The following is a 17,940-nucleotide window of genomic DNA, read 5'->3' on the forward strand; positions in this document are numbered from 1 at the left end:
CGACCAATCCTCTCCTTCCCTTTTCGTCCTTCCCCTCCCACCCCTTTCTCCCCGCCTATCCTCACGTGTTCGTTCTCGTAGCCCAATCAGCGATCAGACAATGAGGAGAGGGGAGGGTGTCGCGCGACCTTTCTGACCGACGCTCTTTCCGTCACTCTCTATGGTTCGGCCATCCAGGGCTTTCCGGCAACGGAAGCCAATCATCGCTCTCTTTTTCTGCCTTGGCTCTCCGCTCTCTTTCGATCGGCTGCTTCCGGCGGAAGTGACGCTTCGAGTTAGAGAATAATCTGACGTGGGTCAGGAAGTCGGGCTGGTTTCCCGGCGCCTCAGGCCCCGTTACCTCAGCTTCCCCCCTTCCTTCCCCCGGGCGAGGCCCGGACCCCCGATCCCGCCATGCTCGACTTCTTCACCATCTTCAGCAAGGGAGGCCTTGTGCTGTGGTGCTTCCAGGGCGTGCGCGGCCCCGCGGCTGCCTGCACCGCGCCCGTGAACGCGCTTATTCGGTCGGTCCTGCTCCAGGTGAGAGGTTCCCCCCCCCCCGAACAGTCTGGCCCTGTGGGTTCTCGGGGAGGTCTTTCCTTCGGGGCTCTTTGTTTTCATGACAACAACAGGGGATACTTCGCCTTCACGACCTGCTTTCAAGAGTTCAGAGTGCTGCGCGTACGTGGTCGCTGGGAGCCCTACAACAGCCCTGTGAGGGAGGCCGAATCGTAGAGCTGGTGTTGCGCCAGCCCAGTTTGCCTGGTGGACTTATGAAGAAGGTTTTTATACCCCGCTTTTCACTGCCCAAAGGAGTTTCCGAGCGGCTTACAATTGCCTTCCTTTCCTCTCACCACAACAGACACCCTGTGAGGTAGGTTAGGTTGAGAGCTCTGACAGAACAGCTTAATGGGAGCAGCACTATCAGGACTGTGACAAGCCTAAGGTCACCCAGTTGGCTGCATGTTGGGAGGAGCGAGGAATCAAAGCTGGCTTGCCAGATTAGAAGTCCCCACTCCTAACCACTAAACCAAGCTGGCAGTAGAAAAGAGGCAGAGTCCAGGAGCACCTTAAAGACAGAATTTGTAGCTCACTTCTTTAGGTGCTCTTGCCCCTTTCTACTGCTGCAGGCAGAATATGGCGATGGTGATCTTATGGTTGAGGTAGGATCTGAACCAGTGACATCCTGGATCATAACCTCCATTCTCTGACCTCCTGTGATTCATCTGCAGCTGTTCCCTGACAAGCTGTTTTGTGTGTTACGGTTGGGTTTTGAACTGCACTGGTCAGGGAGAACATTGGATTCCTGCAATAACTGTATCAAAACACTGACTGAAAAAGGTACAAAGGGATAGAGTAGTGATTGTACATGTTTGAGTGTACCCCTTTAACAAAAATGAATATATTGTTTAACTGTTGCATGTTGCGTTGAAGTTCTTACAGCCAAAGAAAGGAAATAATGCAATAAAAATTAAGCAAGGTGCAAGTTGGGCTTAATTTAAAACTATGGGGGATTTCATTCAGCTGTTTACTAGGAATGAGTTACATTTTCTGATGGGAAATATGGGGAGGATCTGTGCCTCCAAATAAACTTGGCCATGAAATTGCAGGTTTGAATACCAAAGTCTAATATTTCCTGCAGAGAAATGTCTTACTTGAGCAGATTTCCTTGCAGCTGTCACTTAGTTCAGAAAATTATAGGTATACAATATTGATGCTTGTTTGGTATCATCCTGTGAACCTGCTGTGTCTCCAGGGGTTTTTAAGGGTTTTGCACTACATCTGAAAAGGCAGTCTCATGTAAGGAAACAAAAAATGAAGGCATCCCCTCTCCCAAGTCTTTTCTCCATAGGTTTCATTCTGTTGCCCTTCTTCCCTTTGCTATTTTAATGTAATCCATCCATTGAGTTTACTGTGATCCTCTTTCCTTGTTCAAGAATAGATTCAGATTCAGAGTATCTTTATTGTCATAAAACTTTGTTCAAGAATAGTAATGCACAGGTTACTTATTTCCAAATATTCCAGAGTATTTCTTAAGATTGATTTATTGTCTTGCATATGAAGGGTTTCCACACCTAATTATAATATGTTTTTCATTGTAAAGCATGAGAAGGAAGGTATGGAGAGCAGCATGGCAGTACACCCACGTATGAACTGCGATAAGTATTTGGGGGACTTTAATTGCACATCATAGCTTGTACCATCAGTGAAAGAATTCTTAAGAGTAGCCTTGTTAGATTAGACTGATAGATGCACATCCTGTTTGAGGCTGTGATCTTGGCTTAAATCTACACATGGAGTATAAAATAGTGTTTCTGATTTTCTTTTCATAGAGTTTCTGCTTGTTGTTGTTAGGTGCGAAGTCGTGTTTCTGCTTACAGCACATTAAACGTTTGTGATGCAGCTGCTAGCGCCACAATATTTCTCTGTCTTTCTTTCCTGAACTCAGAGTGTGAGGGAGATATGATTATTTGACTACCCTTACCCTATGTCTCTGGCACCTGAGGTTTCATCTAGTCCTTCGGATCCAAACCTAATTCTTTGTCCATTGAACCACACTACCAACACTTAGAAGGCTGTTTACTCAGTATTCTTTTTCAGTTTACCTCTGCTTTGGGCTGCCATATGGTAATGGTACTGCCCTTCAAACATGTTCCATGTTTCAGAATGTATCTTCATGGGACATGAAAAATGTTTAGCAATATCCTGTTGTATCGGAACATTTCCACAGATTTTTTTCTGTCTGCTTTATCTTCATTTCTGCTAATGAAAGGGTGCTCCAGTTGCCTTGTTTTTTTCCATATGGGCGCAGCTGTGTTATGCATGTTAGCTTGCTGGTATATCATCTCCTGATGATGGATTTTCCATTCCATTTCCCCTGATTCCTCACTTCTTGGTTATCTAAGGGTGGTATTTAACTGTTAAGTCTGCCAAGGCAGACCAGTCATTCATATAGCCTACTGCAATCACTCCTAATTAATTGTAGTTCTTAGGCAGAGTTCTTTCCTCAGCACGCTACCTTTAGCAGTGTCTGAGATTCACCCTGAGCACATACATGCCCAATATTCCAATTTTGATTTCTTCAGAAGCTAACTAACTCCGTGTGCAAGTCTCACAAAGCCAAGATGGTTCAACAGAAGTTGCACTAAGAATCCCATATTGTTATTGCTATACTGACAGAATAAGTGGAGATACAGCTGCATGTAGATTGTCATGGGCCATTTTGTTGTGAGCATAGGGCAATCCTGGACAGCAAAAAGTCTTAAACTTATTTGTGGTGGTTGAGTTGAAAGAGATGAGTGGTAAATAAAGTGACCTTGAAATAATAGGTGTTGATAACAGGTCTAGGGAAATCTAAGATACCTGGCTGCTTGGATACTTAACACTTGACACTGCCTCCCAGGAAGCAGCACAGCAGACAGAAAAAAGTAGGACACTGGCCTCTTTGTATGCGAACAAAGTTGGAGCTTAATTTTTGTCTGTAATGTGAGCCATATGTGACTCAACATGTCTTGCTAATGTACTTCTTCCACCCCCCACCCCATTTGTCTTTTCAGGAGCGAGGTGGCAGTAACTCTTTCACCCATGAAGCCCTTACGTTAAAGTACAAGTTGGACAATCAGTTTGAATTGGTCTTTGTGGTAAGTGTGCTACTGGGTTTGAGGCAAGGAATGGAAACAGAAGAAGGGCTTCTAAAGGGCTGCAGAAGAACAAATAGTGTTTTTGAAATACTTTTTTTCTTCCCACGGTTGTTGAGTCTGTCACCTGTCATTCTGTTTCCTTTTATTTTGATGACTCTGAACTGTGCTGAACATTCCCCAAGTCTTCCACCACCCTTTGTCATTATGGCAGCTTTGCAGTAATGTTATTTTCTCTTTGAATTATTCACTGTTTAGAAAGAACTGTGCATGAGCTTCCTTTTTTAGCTAATTAAAATGTCATTATCATTTTTCTGATAATTTCATGGTTCTCTGACAGGTTGGATTTCAAAAAATTCTGACTCTAACCTACGTGGACAAGTTGATAGATGATGTTCATAAGGAGTTCCGGGACAAATATCGCAATGAATTCCAACAGAAGGGAACTCTTGGGCTTCTCAATGGCACCTTTGATTTTAAAGAAGATTTTTTACGCCTCTTACGGTAACAGGCGACGCTCTTTCAACAGTCAGGTTTCACCAATGGTCCTGTTTGTTGTTTTGTTCTAAGCGTCTTATGTTCTGCAAGCTTAGGACTTGGGCTCAAGAGAAATGACAAATGCAGGCAGAAAGGAGCTTGGCCCTACTAATAAAACTGTATGTCTTTGCTACGTTTGGCTTTTCCCATGCTCAGCTTGTCTTTTGGATAAAACTGGACTGCAGTTAGAAGAAAGCTGCTCCCTAGCAGATAGATATTTCCTCTAGGTTCCGGGATATTTATTAAACTAAGCCAAGTTGGCCTTCTGGTCTTCCCAGCTTGGTTTATTACATTGTGAGCAGTTAAAGGTTAAAACTGGGATTGAGTTTCCCAGTATCTCCACCAACTTTCAGCTTCAAGATTGGCAGGAGTCATGGTTGTAGCCTTAAGAGATGCCTAGTGATTCTCCATGGAGAAAACTTGGTAAATTTGCCCCTGTATTACCAATGCTGTACTGAGGAGGGAATGACATATTCACTAGAAAACGTCAACAGGGGAAATTACAAGGAAGAAATCACCAAGTGCTAGCATTCTAGAGTCATGCTGTGTTTAATTTTTGCAAGGGCTTTGGAGGGGAACACGGTCAGATCATTCCACATGACATCGTCAAATCTCTAGGAGTAGAAGGGTGGGGGCAGAAATTCTGAATGCAGATTTTTCTGCATGGTGACCAGTGGGCGCAGTTGTGTAACCTTCCACCCCTTTTCAACCAGGGAAGCAGAGGAGAGCAGTAAAGTCCGAGCTCCCACTGCCATGAAGACATTCGAACAGTCGGCAAAGTCCCAAAAAACAGTGAAGTCTATGATAGAAACCCGAGGGGAGAATCCAAAAGAGAAAACTAAGAACAAGAAAAACAAAGGTTCCAAAAAAGAAGGTGAGTAAGCGGCAGTCGTGCCTGGGTGCAGATCCATAAGCTAAAATGTTCTTAAGATGTAAAGGATTAAAAAAAAAAATGTGTGCCTCGTGGCACATACGACTCTGCAGAATGATCACAGTCAATGTTAAATAAATAGGGACATCCTGACATGCAAATGCACAATAGCCTTAGTTGAGGAGCAGAAGAATCAGATGTATATGATGTACCCCACCCTGAGTCCAAAGAGAAAGAAGAGTAATTAATCATCATCATCTGTTCCACATAATATATTTCTGGTAAGGCCTTGGAGGAGGACCGTATCTCATGGCTTAAAAGCTACTCAGCACTTACCACCCACTCAGGGCAGCTGTCCCGCCCCTGCCTCCTCCTCCAACCAGCTTGCCTGTCTGTCCAGCGGCCAGCCAATCGCCTTCTGTCCCCCCTGACCCTCCCTCTTTCCACTTCCAGGCTCAGGGGCTGCAGATCCCTGCTGCATGAGAGCTGCCCCTGCCAGTGAGTTCCCTAAGAGCTCCCCACAGCCTTTCCAGGTCCTGAGGGGAGGGGGAGGCCATCCGCAGAGTTCTTCTCCCCCCCCCCCCACACACACACAATCTAGCATCCATTGTATTCATGAATGGAACGGGCTTGACCTCTAGTAATAATCATAATAATCAAATTATTACATAATATATAATCAGTTTTACTGAGAGGTGCTTTCCTTGTCCCAATATAGGTTTTTGTGATTAAATGTTGGATAGCTGGACTTGCATAGCTCTAGCAATGCTTGTTTATTTTTCACTAGTGTTTATCTCTTAAGGCCAGGACTACCACTCCCCTGTTCACCCGCGTGTTTTATTGCAGCAATGCCATTTTAATCAGTTTCAGGAGCTGAAGCAGCTGCAATCCCCAAAGCAGCGCCAGTTGTTAAGGAGGACCTTCCTGTCGCAGCCGGAGACAGGGAGGAACTGACCAAGGACGAAATCCTGCAGAAGAACCGGGAGGAATTCTTTAGGAAACGCCTGAAGGGGGGAGAGAAATCCAAGTAAGTGTGTTGCCTCTCCTTTGCATGGCATCCTGACTCCCAGAGTAGGAGTCATAGACATGTCCCTGAGCTGTAAAAGTTTTTGGTGACTCCTTGAAACGAATGAGAGTAGTGTAGGGGTGCTGATGAAGTGAGACTGACTTCACCTTGAAAGATACAGCTTCATGCGGGACTTGCGCAGTGTTCTTGTGGAAATGAAGGTTGCTTCATTTTCACAGAGTTCCTCCCGTCATCATCCCTGCCCTTGGTAGGTAACCTGTTCTTTTTCTCTAAATTCTTTAGAGCAGGGGTAGTCAACTTGTGGGCCTCCAGATGTCCATGGACTACAATTCCCATGGGAATTGTAGTCCATGGACATCTGGAGGACCACAGGTTGAGTACCCCTGCTTTAGAACCATACGCATGTATAACTCAGACATGCACTGTAATACATGTGAGGGAAAACAAGCCTTTATTTAGTCAGAGGGATCCATGATTGGCCCTGGGTGTGAGAGGTATTAATACATGCTGTAAAGGAAAAGTGCATATCTTATGGAGTGCACATGGAATGTCCTGCAAGTGTCAGAACATATGCAAGAGTCCTCATCAAGCTGCGCTTCCAACAGACTCATGTACCGTAGTGTCAGCATTCTCAGGCCATGTTCTCCCTGGGGTAGTTAACCTGCATGTGGCCTCTGTGCATTAAAAATTCCATGCACAAAGAAAGCTTTACATGTCAGCATGCTAGGCCGGTATTTTTCTTTCTCTTATGCAGATTTCTATATAGGGGGAATTCATTATGTGGAGGAGCATCCATCCACAGACTGATTCCCTCCCCAAAAGTGTCATGTAGTACAATGTAGCCACCTCAGTAAGAAGAGGGCTTAAATTTTTTGGACTACTTTCAGAAATAAACTACAGCAGTGAAGTGGGGGAGGGGGACACAGCTCTTCATTCCCGTTAGATCTTGGAAAGGATAATAGATCACAGGGTTTGACTTGCTCAGCGTGGTGGTTAATGAGCCACAAAGCGTGCTGCTGTCTATGATTTGGATCTATGATTTCCCTCACTGTTAAGACCTACTGGACTTTCTGTTCTGCTTTCCTAGCAAGTCCCCAAAGCCGGACACCTCAAAAGACAAGGGGAAGAAGCCCAGAGTGTGGGAACTGGGAAACTCTAATGCCAAAGTACTTGATTATAGCAACTCAACTACCAATGGAAATGCAGATGCTTGCCCTATGGAAGAGTACGACCCAGATATGGTAAGATCTGGTTGTCAGAATGCAAAATACCTGTTTGAGCCCCCGGCATGGTACTGTAGAACGGCAGTAAAATGCCTTATTCCCATGCAGGAATACATACAGCCCATCTCTCCTATGTTGTTTCTACCTTTGGATTTCTTTGGGACTGTTTCAGGCCTGAAAAACGACACCCCGAGTATATGTAAAGGGATATGGTTGCCCTCTTTCCCCTGTAGCTCCAACCTGAATCAATCTCCAGTACTCCTTTTTATTTTCAAAAGGAAAAATGTTTTGGAGCTCTGAACACAGAATTCCCAGCATCTCATCTGAACTGCTTCTGATGTAGGGAGCTGAGCCAAGGACTCTCAAATGTCCTCAACTGACCCTGAGAGAGAGAGAGTGTGTGTGTCAGCATAGTGTAATCCTGACTCTTAGAAACAGGGTACAGATATAAGACTGTCCCTTCCAGAAGCAATTAATACTGTTCATTTGGGTTCATGTGAACATGGGAATGAGATATATGTTGACTCCCAGATTTCTCTGCTTCCCCCATTCAGGTCCTTGTAGATCCTGACCGTGAGCCTGGCCAACTCCGTGATCTGGAATATGAGAGCGAAGAAGAAACTGAAGAAGAGAAGGTGGTTCACAACTCTTCAAGTGCCAGGTGAGGCCCCTCTGGCCCTTTGGATGCATCTCACATTTCTGTGCCTTCAAGTGCTATGTATGTAGTTTTTGTGCCAAAGGAACCGACTGAAGAATGAAGAAAGGTAGGGTAGGAATAGAATAAATAATAACTTATAATAATAAATTATTGATTGCCCCCTTGATCCTTTAGAGTTTTGATCCTGATGCCATGCAGATTTACTCAGTGTTTTTCATTATCGGAATAATAATTCCTCCCCCTCCCTAAAGAAAACCCAAAACACCAGTTGGATACATTTGGCCAAAGGCACACACAGCTGTGCTTGGATGCAAGTTTTTCATGGCCATGAAACGTGACTAGCTGTTATCCCTGACAAGTTAATTCCCTGATCCTTTATTTTGTTCTCATGGAATGATTTGAGCTTACTTTGTGTTTCACTGCAGAACTTGGCAGATGGGGAATCAAAGTCTGACTTCTTGGAGGACCCCCTGCTTTAAAGCAAGTTTGCTTGGTGCAGACAAAGAGGCTAGGAAAAACCAAAGGCCTCACTGTTTGTGCCAAGAGGTGCTGAGCCTTCCTAACACCTGTCCATGCTGAACAGTAGCTCAGATTCATTTGAATACTGTTAGTGCCAACTTTTTCCCAAGCCCGTTTCCAGATGCTCGTGGCAGGTCTTGCATGCAAAGAGTTGTCATGGTAAAGGTCAAGTGGAACTGAATACTGACCTTGTCTTCATCTCTTGCCTGGTTTCTTCAAAAACCATGTGATATGTAACAGCACCTTCTCCTTTCCAGTGTTAAGAAAGGTGGCCTGGGTGGCATGTTTGGGATGCTGAAAGGCCTTGTGGGCTCTAAAAGTTTAACCAGAGAGGACATGGACCCAGTGCTGGAGAAGATGAAGGATCACCTGATTGGTACGTTTCTGTGTACCTCTGGGAGGACACACTCCTAAGCAACCGAGAGGAACTGAGTCTCATTCATTCCGTAGGGCAGAAGAGAAGAGACACTGTTAGCTGAGTTTGAGAAGTATGATACTCCCTGAAGCTACAGGGAGAAGCTAAAGAAAAGAGAAAGGGATGGACGGGATGGGTGAAAGGTGGAGGTAATCCCCAAGTGAAGATGATGAAATGGGTTCCCAGTAGCATTCCTAGACTGTCCATTTCCTCAACACGCTTCCCTTTTACCAAGTTAGTTAGGTGTATCATGTGAGAGTATTGGTGGTGGTTTCGACATTCTGTGCTGTCAAAATTAGCCCTTGCATCATCCAAGCACACAGCCTACACTATGGACAGATGATCCTAGCACAAATTCCACTGCTAGTTCAGCAGTGGAATAGGCTGCCTAAGGAGGTGGTGAGCTCCCCCTCACTGGCAGTCTTCAAGCAAAGGTTGGATACACTTTTCTTGGATGCTTTAGGATGCTTTGGGCTGATCCTGCGTTGAGCAGGGGGTTGGACTAGATGGCCTGTGTGGCCCCTTCCAACTCTATGATTCTAGGATGCTTTGGGCTGATCCTGCGTTGAGCAGGGGGTTGGACTAGATGGCCTGTATGGCCCCTTCCAACTCGATGATTCTATGATTCTATGAAAATGTTTCAATATACAAGCTGGTTTATTTTCAGTCTCCATTGTGCATGTATATTGTAGGCTTCAGAAACACCTGCCTCCAAAAGGAGTCTAAATGGATTTTTTTGGGTAACAGACCCTATGAGAGCATTCAGTTGTCACTTAATGAAGCGTAAAGGTAAAGGTATCCCCTATGCAAGCACCGGGTCATGTCTGGCCATTGGGGTGACTCCCTCTAGCGTTTTCATGGCAGACTCAATACAGGGTGGTTTGCCAGTGCCTTCCCCAGTCATTACAGTTTACCCCCCAGCAAGATGGATACTCATTTTACCGACCTCGGAAGGATGGAAAGCTGAGTCAACTTTGAGACGGCTGCTGGGATTGAACTCCCAGACTCATAGGCAGAGCTTTCAGACTGCATGTCTGCTGCCTTAACATTCTGCGCCACTAAATACTCTACACGAGCAGAGCAGATGAGTTGCCAGGCATACAGAGATCCTTTCCTCTCTTCTGACCAGCATGGTTACCCACCTGAATCTGCCACCTGTGGCTGTCAGTTGTCTTTGTGTCTTCATACTTCCTCTGAGGAGCTTAAACCATATAAGAGTGCTCTGCAATGGCCACCTTAATTTCAGCACCATGCAGTGAGCAACTGTCTTCTAAGATTGAGGAAGGGGCTAGGAAATGGGGATGCCAGGTTCAAATCTCCAGGAAGCAGCAGATTTCACAGAATGAATGTGAGCAATTCAGCTCTCAGACTTGACTAGCTAAATCGTGTTAACATGAGGCTGAAGGCCATCCTCAGCTCCTTGAGGGGAAGAGGGAGGGAGGGCTGCAGACGTCTATGATCAAATCATTATGGATCTTGTAAGCAGATATCTGGCCAAACTGCCTGGACCAGCATTGTTAAAACCTTAATTCATTGTTTTTTTTCCTCTTCTCAAAGCCAAGAATGTCGCAGCTGACATCGCCGTCCAGCTTTGTGAATCAGTTGCTAAGAAACTAGAAGGCAAAGTGATGGGCACCTTCACCAGTAAGTCTTGCTTCTCTCCATGAAATGTGTCTCTACTGCAATCCTATTACATTGCTTTCCTCAGCTATATACACACCAAACAACAGTCACAAATTCCAAAGCCCTTGTAGTATGATACAGGGGTATCCAAGGACAGCCATAAATGTATATACCCAATCCTTGCAATTTTTTGCACCTAAAAAAGAGGGTGTCAGTGGTGTATGGCAGATGGGGAATCAAAGTCTGATTTCTGGGAGGACCTTTGCCTTAAAGCAAGTCTGCTTGGTGCAAACAAAGGCTGGGTAAAACCAAAGGCATTGCAAGCACAAAAACATGTTCACATGACATATTACATTATATGTGGGTGCGTGCATTCATGGGTCCAGTGTGTGCACGCAATTTCCAGCTCAGCAGTACTCCATCTTCAGTTTATTTCAATAATGCTTTTGTGGTCATTGGTGACAGTCCAGGTTTCTGCACACTCACCATTGATCTGGTTTCATAAAAGAAAGGTCTTTACCCAAAGGGATTTGCTTACAAGTCAGTGTGTTAAGCTAGCAGTCTTGGGTTTTTTAATTTTTTCCCCTCGGGTTACCTTTCGAAGGCTTTTGCTTGCTTGGGTAAGGTTCTAGTTGACGTGGCAACTTTTGATGCTAGTGGGCTAGGGAAGAAATACTTCCAATTTCTCAGGCAAAGAGTGCTAAGACGATCTGAAATGTTGTTGGCGCTTAGTACATAGCCCAAGCCAGCGAAAAACAAAACAGCTGCCAAAGCTGTGTTACTGCAGAAATGTGCAGCGGCTGACAAGAGAGGCCAAAAGGATTATTGACAGTCTGAGCAGGTCAAGAATACCATAACACCCCAGCAGCATATTTTTCTGAGGTGGAACATTGAACGCTGAGCAGCAAGCTCAGAAGGGTGGAAAAGTAGGCACAGGATGAGGATAAGGGTGGGGTGGGCCTAAGGAATCAGGAGAAGAGAGCACACCTAAAGCCCTTGCGAAAGCATCGCTAAGCATAGTCATGTTGCAGATCACTTGGCTGTGCTTCTGATACGAGACGGGATTGGTATGAGATGAAGCAGATGTGGGACAGATAAAGGCTTGCATATCCGTTTTCCCAGCGGTGACCTCGACGGTGAAGCAGGCCCTCCAGGAGTCTCTGGTGCAGATCCTGCAGCCCCAGCGCCGTGTAGACGTCTTGCGCGATGTGATGGATGCCCAGCGCCACCGCCGGCCCTACGTTATCACTTTCTGTGGGGTCAATGGAGTTGGGAAGTCAACCAATTTGGCCAAGGTATTCAGAAGGCCCACATGTGACTACTTTTTCCCCCCCCTAATGTTTCTTCTAATGTTGAAAGTGAGGAAATAGCTGTAAGTAGTATCCCCCTGTGTAAATTTTTTGCACTGTTTAACGGTTTATGCTAATACTTATGCTTTGCTACAGTGCTATTTTCTGTTTTTGGGTTGGTTCCCAATTTCCACAGACCAGATCCTATTGCATCCTATTGCATGGCTGTGTCATCCTGTTGATTGTATTGACTTCCTCTGCTTAGGCTGCCCTGAGTCCCATGGGAAATGTCCGGGGTGGGGGTAGGGGAGGGCAGATCGTTTTCTACATTCACTTCAGAAACTTTGTTACTCAGCCCAGAAGGTCTTGGCAGAATTCCCAGGATCTCAGCTTGTAAAACTAGACTCCGCATGGTGCAGCTGTCACCCCTCAGCTTTTATGCTTGCCTTCATAGATAAAAGGCTGGTTCTCATCCATACATTCGTCACTGTCTGACTATGGCGCAGACTAGATGACCCGCATGCGTGAAAGAGCTGTTGCAGATTAAAACAGCACCCTGTTCTCACCAGGGGCCAGCTCAAAAAGCTTGTGCTTCAGTGGAGGCCATTCATACAGTTGCTTGAGATTCATCTAGTAATCAAGCAGGATGCCTGCACATATCAGCCGGCCCCGAAAAGAGAACTTATAACCACTGCTGCTTGTCAGGATTCCCCAGGCTTCGCCACTGTTTCCAGTTTCTCTTATTAGCAACGAAGACTAGGCATCTGTGATAAGTGAAGTGAGAGCTGAGGTTCTTGGCATGCTGAATTTCTGCATCTAGGACCAAAATCCAGACACAAACGGCAGAAGTACCGGCTATGTGCGTTGCTCAGTGCAGAGGGTGCTGCTGTCCCGTCCTACTGAGATGCTGGAGAGTTGCCCGCATCCGCGGTAATATTCTTCTGCTCGTCCCTCAGATTTCTTTCTGGCTGATCGAAAACGGGTTCAGTGTCCTTATCGCCGCCTGTGACACGTTCCGTGCTGGAGCTGTGGAGCAGCTGCGCACTCACACCCGCCGCCTGAATGCATTGCACTCGCCGGAGAATCACAGCGGGCGCACTATGGTGCAGCTGTACGAGAAGGGGTATGGGAAGGATGCTGCTGGGATTGCCATGGAGGCCATTGCATATGGTAAGGCCACCCCTGTCCCTTTGGTCCAGTCCTTTCATGCCTTACCTCCTGTTCCCCATTTCTGGGGAAACGGGGGGGGGGGGGAGTTGACCCAATGCTGAGCATTCTCTCAGCAACTTGGAAGTAGGAGAAATGGGGGGCCGAAGAAAGGCTTCTCTCCTCCATTGTTACCACTATGCATAACCTGTCACTCGGCTGTGGTCTAAAAAGTTTGCAAACCCAGACTGGCCAAGATTGTTCACTGTAACAGATGTTTGCTTGGCGTTACTCCCAAGTTTTCTACTGGATAATCAAAGTTTCAATGTAAATTGCTCTCAACCACAAGGGAGAGTGGTATATAAATATAATTTAAAAATTAAGAGAAACATCTGTTCCGGAAAAATTTGTTTTCTGAAATATTCAGCATTCTGAGAATCTCAGAGCTCTTTTTAAGAGGCGGGCAACCCAGGCCTTCTGACTGTGAAGATAAAGCTGAGAACTTCTGAGCAATGCCTAGTGGAAATCCTGGAGTCAGGCAGTGACCGTAAGGTAACACTGAACCCTGCAAGGCATCTGAATAAAGTGTTCAGAGATCTGCAGAGCTGTTCATTTCTAGTTTGCAACATATTGCCCTTCCAGGAACACGAATGTGTGATGATAGTAGTTGTATAGTATACATACAGTGCTAGCTATAAGCAGTTCTGATTGCTACAGTTCCCTAAAACTGGTCCTACAGAAATTATGGGAAGTGTGTGTGTGGGGGGGGGGGACATCCTGTCTTGCTGATATTGAGATCTATAGGCAGGAGTCTTTCTTTGCAGCAAGAAATGGTTAGTGACTTTGGACATAAACTCCCCTTGAAAATAACTCAACCCCATCAGAGTGACAAAACGCAGGTATTCGCTGTCTCAGTGGTATGACATGTCAAAAGAAATATCCAGGTACACCCTTTAAAGGTGTTGGCCTTACATTTCCCCCAACAACTGCTTCTTGTTTATTCCTCCTCACGCGCCTGCCTCTTCTTTGCAGCACGTAACCAAGGATTTGATGTCGTCTTGGTGGATACCGCAGGCCGTATGCAAGACAACGCTCCCTTGATGACAGCTCTGGCCAAACTTATTGCGGTCAACACCCCTGACCTCGTGCTGTTTGTGGGAGAGGCCTTGGTGGGAAATGAGGCTGTGGATCAGCTGGTGAGTTCCTCAATGCAGGAACTGCTTGAAACGTAAACCGGAGAGATGAAAAGTCAGTCCCTTAGAGCAGTGGTCCCCAACCCCCAGTTCAGAGACCAGTACCGGTCCGTGGATCAGTCGGTACTGGGCTGCAGCTCCTCCTCATCCTCCTCCCCAGCTGCTGCCTTGGGGGTTGCCCTTCCACTCTGCTGCCGGCTCACCTTTGGTGCTCTCCAGCGGCCACCATGGCTGGGGCTCCCCCTTGGCATGGCACTGCGCAGCTGCTGCTGGCAGCGCCCTGCAGTGGGCAGCAGGAAGCCAGGGGCGCCGGCAGGACAGCAAGTGGAGCAGGGGCTCTGGTGGCAGCAGCAATGTCCCTTCGCAAAAGAATACCCCCCCCCCCTGGGCCTCAGTAAAATTGTCAAGCGTTGACCGGTCCCCGGTGATAAAAAGATCCCCGGTGATAAAAAGGTTGGGGACCACTGCCTTAGACGACGTATGTATATCTGAATGAAGTGACATATTTACACAATATGTTTTGCAAGTAGATGGACTAGGAGGCATGGGATACAGTCAGCACTGAGCACCCTGCGTGCATGTGCACACACTCACAAGCATGCTTGTTTGTGCTAGGAGCAATGTTTTTTTCAGCCAGCTGTTGTTATGTAAGAAATCCTTCAAGCTCATTTGCTTCTTTCAACAGGTCAAATTTAACAAGGCCCTCGCCGATCACTCTATGGCCCAGACCCCACGCCTCATTGATGGGATCGTGCTCACTAAATTCGACACTATCGATGACAAGGTAAACAGTACCCGTGTTATATTTGCACCAGGGTGGAAAGGGCAGCCTTGATAAACAGAAAGGGCTGTATTTCGTATGGCTTTGAGAGTCTTGGGCCTGTGCAGGCATCATCTTGTGAAGGCCGGAGAATGAAAAGAGGGCTGAAAGGGACTTGGGGACAGTCCTGGACTTGGGGTTCTTTGTGTCTTAGTTGTTTTACATCGTGCTGTTCCTTATCCAGGAGAAGAGGGGAGTGGGGACATCTGCAAAAAAACCCTCTCCCCCCAGCACAGCCCCTCCACACTTGCAGATAAGCGGATTCTGACTCTTACTCCTGAGACTCAGCAGCAGCTGGTGCGGTGGCTGGGGGAGACATTAAAATGAAAGGGCAAACAAGCACGTTTTGAATCATGGCCTGCACCTTTCACGATCTTGTGAATCGACATGCTGTGTCGCTTTTACAAAAAAAAAAAACCTAAAATAATGACGCAGAATAAATTTATGTTGCTTATTCTGTTTGCATTATTTGCCAGAGGCAGCTGAGGCAGGCATGTTGCTCATACCTGTTCCAGGGCCTTTCCTGTTTCCTGTCCCTTACCAAGCTAGTGGAGCTGATACATTGTACAATACTTCAACTGATCCTTTCATGTCTGCCGATGCCAGCTCACAAGGACTCCCTCCCTTCCTTCCGCAGGTCGGTGCTGCCATCTCCATGACATACATCACTAGCAAACCAATCGTGTTCGTTGGTACCGGACAAACCTACTGTGACCTGCGTAGCCTTAACGCCAAGGCTGTGGTTGCTGCTCTCATGAAAGCCTAGCCGCCAGTTATTGCACCAAATTCCTGTCTCAAGTCCTCTTTTATTTCTCTCTCTTCCCCCCCGTCCCCTCCCCTCCACAGGCATAGCACAGAATAGATTGGAGGGATGCTGGAGCGGAGGGCCTGCCACTTAGTTCCTTCCCCAACAAGCCCTTCCTCTTGGGTTCAGTAACGCACACGTTCCTTTATGCGATGAGTGGATTTAATTTGACCGGGGAGGTGCCTGTCTTCAATCATGTTCTACTGATTTGAAATTGCCCATGCTGGTCAACCACATTGGCTCTAGGGGTTTGGGGGTGGGGGGGTGGCTCTTGCTCTAGCTCAAACCATTTGAGGACTGCAGAAGCCACAGGGTCTTGTTTACGCCAGCCAGCCAGCCAGCTAGCCTTCTTCCCCCTGTGTCCTTTCCCAAGAGCTGTGTATTGTTCATCCCTGTTATAAAGTCGGGAAGGGGCGGGAGGTGCCCTCTGCCACTAAGTAAAGTTTTAAAATGTAGCTGAGGTTCATTTGGGGACTTCTGCAACCACTCCAGAATGTGCTTAAGAAAGCAGAAATGGGGGGGTAGTCACCTTGGCCGGTTTCCTAGCAGCAATTTGGCTGCTGCCATACAGGGGATACAGGAGACGCCACCTCCTGCCAGTTCTTGCGCATCAAGTGTTCACACTTGCTGCTTGCATCCATCATGGCAGCTCTCCAAAGCTTTCAAACCAAAAAAGGGGGTGGGGGATAACAACCCGCAATTGAAATTGTGAGTCCTGCTGCTTACACAGGGGGCTATTGGAAGGGGGGAGGGCATTGATGCCTTAAACCAGGGGTAGTCAAACTGCGGCCCTCCAGATGTCCATGGACTACAATTTCCATGAGCCCCTGCCAGCGAATGCTGGCAAGGGCTCATGGGAATTGTAGTCCATGGACATCTGGAGGGCCACAGTTTGACTACCCCTGCCTTTAAACGGCCTTGCTTCCAGTGGGTAGTGGGACTCCCCGCAGCAGAGCCGTCCAGATGTTGCCCCGGACTGTGGTATCTGCAAAGCATGGGTCCCTGCAGGCTGTTTCTAATAACTCTCCCTCCCTCCCCCCACCCCACCCCGGTCATAGAGCTGCTGCTTGTCACGTTTTCACTGAATGAAACCCAGGCTGATTCACGCACCTGTCGTGCGCATCGCTGGGCCGAACGTGTCCGTCATTGACTGTTGAGCACAAGCTGGGATTCTGCGTGCTGCGCCCACCGCCATGTGCTGGTTTGTAAAACTGAAGCTTGTGGTCAAAACCAGAACAAGTTGTCTGGCCTCCCTACCCCTCGACATTCAATCTATGTAAGAGGGGGGGAATAAATATCTGTCCCCCAAGAGGGACTATGTGAACTGATTCCAGTGTCGAAGAAGGTGTCGATAACTTTATAGCAGACCTCTTCAGCAGCAGAGGTCACGATCTAAACCGGTCACCACAAGCGTTTGCATGCTTCCTCTCCCCTGCACTGGCTTTTTCTTTCTTTTCTTTTCTTTTTGGCTTTTCCAAACCAGTTTGTCAAAGGGGTTTTCTGGTGGGAAAATGCTGGTGGCTGCTTGCTGCTTTTCTGTCCCCTCCCCCCTCCCTTCAGAGTGCCTCTTGATCCTGGTTAACAAAGTGCTATGTTGGATAATACAGAACTCTCTATGAAGATGTCTCGTAGCTTGGCATTGCAGATGTGCTCTCTAGTGCAATAAGTTGAATGCTGTCTGCTAAAGTAATTTATATAATAAAAATGCATTTAAAAACTTTGCTATGTCGTCCTCAGCAAAAGCCATCTCTATGACATACATCACTAGGCCATGGCCAGGGAGAAAGCCAGCAACTAACTGTTGGGGAGGGGGAATTTCGATTGTCTTTGAGGAAGCTGCCTTATACAGGATTCAGATGTCCGTCCCTCTAGTCTGCGGTTGCTCTTTCAGCCCTTAAGATCTGATAGATCAGTGGTGCCAGGGGGATTGAATCCGGATGCTACTACATGTCAAGTGAGCCATTTCCTGTTTCGGGGAATGCTAAAGTCCCTCTATGAGAAGGGCAGCTGCAGAATAGTTCCCATCCTCAAAGAACCACCTTGGTGTAGTGGTTAAAAGCAGCCGCTTCTAATCTGGCCAGCCTTGCTCTTCCATATGCAGCCAGCTTGGGTGACCTTGGGCTAGTCTCAGTCCTGATAGTGCCGTTTTCACAGAAGAGTTCTGTCAAGGCTCTCTCAGCCCCACCTCCCTCGCAGG

The 17,940-nt window shown here is 46.9% G+C and overlaps 1 protein-coding gene across 1 annotated transcript; it reads left to right on the plus strand.

The window, feature by feature from the left end:
• Positions 1-252: 252 nt before the first annotated feature.
• SRPRA (SRP receptor subunit alpha) lies at positions 253-17,464 on the plus strand. The gene is made up of 14 exons (XM_077306457.1): positions 253-519; positions 3,537-3,620; positions 3,958-4,121; positions 4,868-5,028; positions 5,890-6,052; positions 7,140-7,293; positions 7,830-7,936; positions 8,710-8,828; positions 10,425-10,511; positions 11,613-11,785; positions 12,736-12,949; positions 13,958-14,121; positions 14,804-14,902; positions 15,576-17,464. The coding sequence occupies exons 1-14, from the start codon at positions 394-396 to the stop codon at positions 15,702-15,704; spliced, it is 1,944 nt and encodes a 647-aa protein (XP_077162572.1). The 5' UTR covers positions 253-393; the 3' UTR covers positions 15,705-17,464.
• Positions 17,465-17,940: the final 476 nt, after the last annotated feature.

The sequence above is a fragment of the Paroedura picta genome, chromosome 12 (genome assembly GCF_049243985.1).
Source record: "Paroedura picta isolate Pp20150507F chromosome 12, Ppicta_v3.0, whole genome shotgun sequence".
In the NCBI taxonomy this organism is placed as follows: domain Eukaryota; kingdom Metazoa; phylum Chordata; class Lepidosauria; order Squamata; family Gekkonidae; genus Paroedura; species Paroedura picta.